The sequence below is a fragment of the Camellia sinensis genome, chromosome 10 (assembly GCF_055761805.1).
Source record: "Camellia sinensis isolate YWXY chromosome 10, ASM5576180v1, whole genome shotgun sequence".
Taxonomy (NCBI): domain Eukaryota; kingdom Viridiplantae; phylum Streptophyta; class Magnoliopsida; order Ericales; family Theaceae; genus Camellia; species Camellia sinensis.
In genome coordinates this window covers 70,438,069-70,446,087 of record NC_138970.1, presented here as the reverse complement: position 1 = coordinate 70,446,087, position 8,019 = coordinate 70,438,069, and the positions used below count along the sequence as shown (strand labels likewise).

The window sequence follows — 8,019 nt, the reverse complement described above, 5'->3', positions numbered from 1 at the left end:
TAATTATATTAATAAAAAATAATATTACTGCATTTTTTTTTTTGTTTTGCATTGAAATCAATATAATTATATTAAAATTATAACACTTGATTTGTTTCCTCATGCGAAGTCAATGTATTTTACTCTTAAATAAATGAGCATTGCTATTTAAGATAAAAAATTAAATTTACTCTTCAAACTCAATGATATGACAATCAATTAAAATACAATATTTTTCTCTCATATTTTTTATAATTATCAATTAATCATATCACTTACACAGAATCTAAAAAATAAGTTTAAAAAATATACTTGTATATCATTTTTCTAAATAAATTATGCACCAAATAACACAATTAAAAAATTACGACAAAAAAGAAAGACAAAAAACAAATAATAATAATAATAATAAATACATAAAACACCCTGAGAGAGTGATTTACGCAACTGCACATAAATATTTATATATACGCATATAGATACATGTATGTGTGTATATGTATGAAGCTGATTTGGAAGTGTCAGCGATCCAGAAGAGTGGAGCATTGAATGCATCTTTTATGAAATCTTTGTTTGTTGCTTTGGAAGTGGATGCATGGTTCTATCTCTCTCTTTTTATTTTTTGTAATTAAAAAAGAAGCCTTGTCTGGTCTTGTTATGGTGCGTCGGTCATGGACTTTGCTGTTCTTTCATCGACTCTCTATTGAAGACGACGAGACACAGAGATAGAGAGACAAAGTTTGATTTTTGGTGTTTGGGTTTTGTTTTAATTTGTTTTTCTCTACTGGGTTTGGAGGGGAGAGAGAGAGAGAGAGTGAGTTTGAGGAGGTTGAGTGTGAAATTAGTTACTGATATTTTTGTAGTTGAAGAGACAATTGGAGATTTATTTTATTTTATTTTTTTGGGTATTGTTTGAGCGATTTATGAAACTATGTAGTGAAACTCAGTTGAATTGAAGTGGGTTTTTATTTTCCACCTCACGATTTACATTGAAATTGTAGATTGGTGGTCTTGTGCTCAGAGTGAATTTGAAGCTTCTGAAATTGCAAAAAAAAAAAAAAAAATGAAGCTTTTCCAATTGAATTTGACACCATTTTGTTTTGGTTTCAAGTGGATTTTAGGAATTTTGTAGGGGAGATTTGAAGGTGCGATTGATTTGGGTTCCATTTCGATTAAGCTCTATTTGGATCAATATCATTCATTTCTTTCTCCTGAATAGAGGTAAGTATTGAATTTTAAAGATTGAATATATTAGTTTTTGTATGTTTTGTTCAATTGTTAATGAATATTAGTATTGTTCTGCTTTCAGAATTCAAATTTTACTGTGGATGAAGCATAATCTAAAGAAGAAGGGTAATGAACAGGGTTGTTTGATTAGATAATCATGATTACTTTTATAGATTCAAAAGATAAAATGAAGGAAACTGAGAAATGCTTAGATTCTCAATTATGGCATGCTTGTGCCGGTAGTATGGTGCAAATGCCGCCAGTGAATTCCAAGGTGTTCTACTTCCCTCAAGGGCATGCTGAGCATGCGAGTGGAAATGTTGATTTTAGAAATTATCCTAGGGTTCCTTCCTATATTGCTTGTAGAGTTTCCGCTATTCAATTCATGGCTGATCCTGAAACAGATGAGGTTTATGCCAAAATTAGGTTGATTCCCCTTAATAGCAACGAGATTGAGTATGAAGATGGAGTTGGGGGAATTAATGGACCCGACCAAGATAAACCCACTTCATTTGCAAAGACATTGACCCAATCGGATGCTAACAATGGTGGAGGGTTTTCGGTTCCTCGGTATTGTGCAGAGACGATCTTTCCACGGTTGGATTACACTGCTGATCCTCCTGTTCAGACAATCCTTGCAAAGGATGTTCACGGTGAAACTTGGAAATTTCGTCATATTTATAGGGGAACACCAAGGCGCCATCTTCTGACAACAGGATGGAGCACTTTTGTGAACCACAAGAAGCTTGTTGCAGGGGATTCAATTGTGTTCTTGAGAGCAGAAAATGGGGATCTCTGTGTTGGAATCCGGCGAGCAAAGAGGGGAATTGGAGGCGGACCCGAGTCGTCATCTGGATGGAATCCTGCCGGTGGTAATTGTGTCATACCATATGGAGGGTTTTCGGCCTTTTTGAGGGACGATGAGAACAAATTAATTAGAAATGGCAATGGTGGAAATTCTAGTGGTAGTGGGAGCTCAACCGGAAAGGCGAAAGTAAGGCCTGAATCGGTTGTTGAAGCTGCAACGCTGGCAGCCAACAAACAGCCCTTTGAGGTTGTTTACTATCCACGAGCGAGTACTCCGGAGTTCTGTGTGAAAGCCTCACTTGTGAAGGCTGCGTTGCAGATCTGCTGGTGCTCGGGAATGAGGTTCAAGATGGCCTTTGAAACAGAGGATTCTTCCCGGATAAGTTGGTTCATGGGAACCATATCTTCTGTTCAGGTTGCCGATCCCATTCGTTGGCCTGATTCGCCTTGGAGACTTCTCCAGGTATTACTAAATTCTCTTGAATGTTGCAACTTTTTCTCCTGCAGAATTGTTTTGATAATTATGTAATGTTGTGACCTGTGGTGGGAAATTCTCTTCGGATTTGATGTTGATGTTAGTACTACTGACATATCTCTTAATCCTTTTTTGTTGAATGTTTTGGAAAGATTTTTAAAGATCATACTACAATTTAGATTTGTGTAGGTATGAAGGAAATTTTGACTCAACTCACAACTTTCTTTAGCACAAGTTGCAGTGAGAGTCATTGTTTATTTAGGCAATTTATGATCATGTTCTTGAATGATTTAAATCTGTGGCTAATTCCATTTTTCTTTTTGATAAACTGAATATTTTTCAGGTGACATGGGATGAGCCTGATTTGCTTCAAAACGTCAAACACGTAAGCCCATGGCTAGTGGAATTGGTCTCAAACATGCCCGTGATCCATCTCTCACCATTTTCACCTCCGCGTAAGAAGTTGAGACTACCCCTACACCCCGATTTCCCTCTCGACGGCCAACTTGCGATGCCAACATTTTCAGGCAACCCGTTACGTCCCTTCAGTTGTCTTCCCGACAATGCTCCTGCTGGCATGCAGGGAGCCAGGCATGCTCAATACGGTTTATCTTTATCCAATCTACACCTCAATAAACTACACTCGGGCCTGTTTTCAGCCAATTTCCCAACATTAGATAGTGTTGCAGCAATGAAAATTAGACCCTCCAATCCCGCTATCACCCAAAAGCCTAGCAGTGGCGAAAATGTTTCTTGCTCACTAACTATTGGGAATTGTACTCCTAATTCAAAGAAACCGGACAATGGGAAAGGAACCCAATTCGTGCTTTTCGGTCAACCAATACTTACTGAGAAACAGATCTCTCTAAGCTGCTCCGGAAATAGTTCCTCAGATGGGAATGCAGATAAGATTGCAAATATTTCTGATGGTTCTGGTTCTGCACTTCATCAACCGGAGCAGAGATCTTCTTGCAAAGGGATTCTATGGGATAAAGTTAATCATCGAGACAAAGAACCCAGCTTGGAAATTGGTCATTGTAAGGTATTTATGGAATCAGAGGATGTGGGTCGCACTCTTGATCTTTCAATGCTTGGGTCTTATGAAGAATTGTACAGAAAACTGGCAAACATGTTTGGGATTGAAAGTTCCGAGATGTTGAACCATGTGCTCTACCGGGATTTGACTGGTTCTGTCAAGCAGATTGGAAACGAACCATTCAGGTATGTTTCTTGTGCATTTTTGTGCTCTTTTGAAATGATCTGTTAAAACCTAAAGAGATTGATCTGATCTCTGTATGCTTTTTTTATTGTCCTGGCAGTGACTTTACGAAGGCAGCAAAAAGATTGACAATTTTAATGGATTCTAGCAGCGACAATGTAGGAAATTAGGGAGGAGAGAAAAAGAAAAAAAGAAAAAATGTACAGCTTAATGACTGAATGGTTCGTCCCCTTGCTGACCCATCCTACCGACAAGATTTGTCATTCTTCAATTTTCAATTTAGAATTCATTTCATGTCCTGATTCAAGATTTTCTCAGTAATGGCTTCCATTTTTGTTCAAACAACTTCCTACGAAAGAATGCTTTCGTGTTTTTTGTGTTTTTGTTTTTGTAGGACCATGTCTGTGGATTTTAGGCATTTGGAAATTGGATTGGAGCCTTCTAAGAAGGCAATTCCATGAAGCAATGTGTGCTTTGTTTTCTTTTGGGGGGAAATTTTCTAGTGCTGATGCTATTTGACTAGAAACTTTTTTTGTTTGTTTGTTCTCTTTGTGCTTGTAAAGATTTAGATTTTGTGAAGTGGAAAGATGTCATTGTCTTTCTCTGCCTTATCTTTGTTCACACAATTGTTTATTATTTGCCAATTCAAAGTATTCAGTGTTTTTAGACTAGTTGCTATGAAGCATTGGCTCAAACTTGTGGCTATTTGAAGCCCCTTGACATGCCCTTGAGGCCTCTCTTGATCTGCCATTATCCCAATTAAGGTTATATGGGAATCAACACCCTGTGTTTGGATTATAGATTTGAATGGTATTTTGTAAGAGAAGAAAAAGTGAGAGCTATATAAATAAAATATAAGCTAATCTTTTTCATTATTTCTCTTACTTTTTTCTTTATCTTTCCAAATCACTACTTAAATTTATGATTACACAAAAAAACAGCCTAAAATTTACTTGCAAAATTACCTCATATTTGATTCACATTTTGTGACGCAAGATAACTAATCCTAAGAATCTTTTATCGCTTATATGCAAGATAATTCTAAGAGTTTAATCGTAAAATGCTTAAAATATCGTATTCATGATAACTCATTTAGGGATAAGTTATTCTAGAATTACTTTTTCTTGCAAATCAAACACGACTTGAAATGTATAGATTTCAACTTTTATTACAAAAATAAATTTTATATAGACAGGCCGTATTTGAATTTAAAAAAAAAAAAAAAAAGAAAAAAAGAAAAAAAAAAGGGAAGGGTTTATCTGAATTGTGGATTCTAGTGGAGATTATCTACTTTGTGTATTTATTTGAATTTACTTGTGGATTTTGATAAACCTCAAAAGTCTAGTATAATGGAACCAATTTTTCTTTGATGATAGAGAGGGCCATCTTATCTTTCGTGCACGACTACTTAAATATAAGCAATTGAAAAACAAGCTTCAAAGTCTCTCTCTGTTCCAACAACCACATTGTTAAACTTTGTTTGACTAATTATTTTTGTTTTGGAGCATTGTTTTCATACGACAACAGATTGCCAAAAAAATCCGTGGGAGAGTGACAGTTGCCTCATATGTAATTAGTTGTCAGAGCATGAAATACACAGATGTGAGATAAAAATTATTTAGATCTGTAGTTACAAATATGTTTGTATTTATAATTTTAAATATTTTATCTCATACTCGTATATTATGTGTTTGATCTTCTTTACGCACCTAGATTTTGTGATGTGCGATTGTGGAGTTTACTATTTCATGTTTAATTTTAGGATAAATTACACTGACATCTTCCAATATTTAGAGAAATTACAATATACTCCACACGTTTAGTACAATTATTTTGAATTCTGTTAAAGTTTAATTTTGTTTTCATTACTATTTGTTAGTCACATAGATAGAAAATAATGTTGTCGTTTCTGTTACATTGAAATTTATATGTTATTTTATTTATCTTTGTGTCTTTGTTATGCATGCACTAGTTTTGATTTTTTAAGCCTTATTAAAAAAGAGGTCCTTGTAGTTATGACAAAATTTGAAATTTTAAGAAATGTCAATGTAATTTATCAATAATTTTATTATTGATTAATGATATTATGTATCATCAATGACTAAGTATCACCTTACATAAAAATTTTACTCATGAGATAGGGATATTGATTAGATTTGTTTTTCTTCCTTATATTTTGATGAATAAACTTGATATTATAATCAATCAATTTTATTTTTGATCAAATCTCACTATTTTGGCAAAAAAATGAATTTGGGAAATAGGTGAGTTTTTTTTTTTTTTTTTTTTTTCACCTCTCATAATTTTTCAGCCAATCAAACATAAGAAAGATTTCTTACATTCTTAATCATTTCTCACGGAAGTAAAAACATATACTCCCAAATTTTAGTTTACTTTTTGACAGTAATTTTTTGAAAGTGATTTTTTTTACTATTTTAAGTTGTTCCCAAATTTGACCTTAATCTAAAAAGAAGGTTGTTCTTTTTTTTTTTTCTTTCTTTTTTTCAACTAAGATTATAGGATATAAGTTTGTTAGTAAATTAAATTACAACTTAAGAGATTACAACTTCTCTACCAATTCGAACATCAGACCTTTCCTTCATCACCCTTAATGCGTGACTATAAGATGATTTGGCGAATTCCAAAGTCATTCAAAACGAAGTTAAGCAGTGTGAAGAAGTTATATGAATCAATCTAAAATGAGATTTTTGTTTTTAAATTTTACTATCTCTATGTTTTAATGGATTATACTTTAAGAGAATTTTTTTTTTTTTTTTTTTTTTTCAAGTATGAAATGGGAAAAATTCAATAGAATATTGGGTTCGTTTGGATGTGGGTTAAATTTTTGATTTTTGGTTATTTTAGTTTAAGGTTAAAAAGTTTCGTTTGGAATGAAATTTTTAACTTTTTAATTTTTGTGAGAGAAAAAATATAATAATTATGAGTTAGATGTAATGTTTTATCTTATTAAATTAAAAAATTTATTTTATTTTTTTGTAACTAAGATAATTAAAAAAAAAAAAAAAAACTCCGAACTTTTTCTTTTCAAACAAACTCATTGTCCAATTCGGGTGGCGCAAGCGTGGGTAACTAACCTATTACTATTAATTAATTAATAGTAATTAATTAATTACATGGAATGGCTTGATTAGTTCTGGTCTGACTAATGTTTATTGGGATTGTAACATAAAAAATTGCAACAAACCTCAAATTCTGCACAGATGGTTAGAGAGAGAGAGAGAGAGAAAACAGCAGCAAACACAAAAAGTCAAGAGCTGTTACGCAAAGACAACATCAGCAAATTGCTGGTAAACACAATACATTCTCTCTCTCTCTCTCAATATAGTATAGATATGAAAATGATCACACGTGAGAGTGAGAGGGAGAGAGGGACAGGACATGGAGGGAAGGTGGAGTCAAATAATAAATAGGTTCACGTGCGGCAGCGTCACCTCAGGTGCAAAGACTTGGCTTGTGTTGCGGCGTGTTGATGATCGCGCTTTCTTCTTCTTTTTTACACCTTGACTTTTATTCAAAATAAGGTTTTTTTTTTTAATTAAAATTCTCACTTCTGTAGTTTAATGTGAATTTTATTTTAATCTTTATAAATTTAATTTAAATAATTTGATTTTTATATTTTAAATTTAATTTTAATTCGATCATTCCATTTAAATTATAAATTAAAATTAAAAATTTGAAACATTTTTAAATTTTTTAAGATTTTAATTTGATTTTTTAAAATCTAAATTAGAGGATAATATTAACAATTTTAGGATACTTGTAAATTTTCTAAAGTATACACGTAGATAAAATTAGCAAAAATTTAGATAGAATGACCAAATTAAACTAGACTTCCACTTTTGACAAATAGGTTAAAAGCCAACTTATTGAGTTTTTGACTTTTTTAGATCGCACATCTCTTCTCTATTTTTTGCACGTTTTTAAAAAAAAGTCAAAAAAAAAAAAAAATCAAAAGTCAGTTTTTAACATACTTTCCAAAATAGGTTTTAAAAGTGTAAGGATCAAATTATTTAAATTAAAACTATATAAATTAAAGTGAGATTTAGTTCAAACTACAAGGATAAAAATGTGATTAATCCTTTTTTTTTTTAAAAAGCAAATTGCATTGCTAATTTTTATATTTTGACTTTTTTTTTTTAATTTTGATTGTTCAATTTTGGTATTGAATTTTTTACTTTGCCTCAAATTGATCAAATTGATTTCAATTGTTAGTATTTTTTTTATTACGGTATATGTGTCATACTTTTAAGAAAAAAAAATTATATACTTAATCAATTCAATTACTTAACCT

At 32.2% G+C, this 8,019-nt stretch overlaps 1 protein-coding gene across 1 annotated transcript; it reads left to right on the top strand.

Moving 5' to 3' along the window:
* The first annotated feature begins 420 nt into the window (after window positions 1-420).
* LOC114291693 (auxin response factor 18) lies at window positions 421-4,378 on the top strand. The gene is made up of 4 exons (XM_028235557.2): window positions 421-1,200; window positions 1,289-2,476; window positions 2,832-3,709; window positions 3,808-4,378. The coding sequence occupies exons 2-4, from the start codon at window positions 1,364-1,366 to the stop codon at window positions 3,875-3,877; spliced, it is 2,061 nt and encodes a 686-aa protein (XP_028091358.2). The 5' UTR covers window positions 421-1,200; window positions 1,289-1,363; the 3' UTR covers window positions 3,878-4,378.
* The last annotated feature ends 3,641 nt before the right edge of the window (window positions 4,379-8,019 follow it).

Bases quoted from the DNA above. Each gene is read 5' to 3' on its own strand.
- LOC114291693 (XM_028235557.2), top strand. From the start codon at position 1,364: ATGATTACTTTTATAGATTCAAAAGATAAAATGAAGGAAACTGAGAAA. The intron at 2,477-2,831 runs GTATTACTAAAT...AATATTTTTCAG, and splicing joins CGCCTTGGAGACTTCTCCAG to GTGACATGGGATGAGCCTGA. The intron at 3,710-3,807 runs GTATGTTTCTTG...TTGTCCTGGCAG, and splicing joins ATTGGAAACGAACCATTCAG to TGACTTTACGAAGGCAGCAA.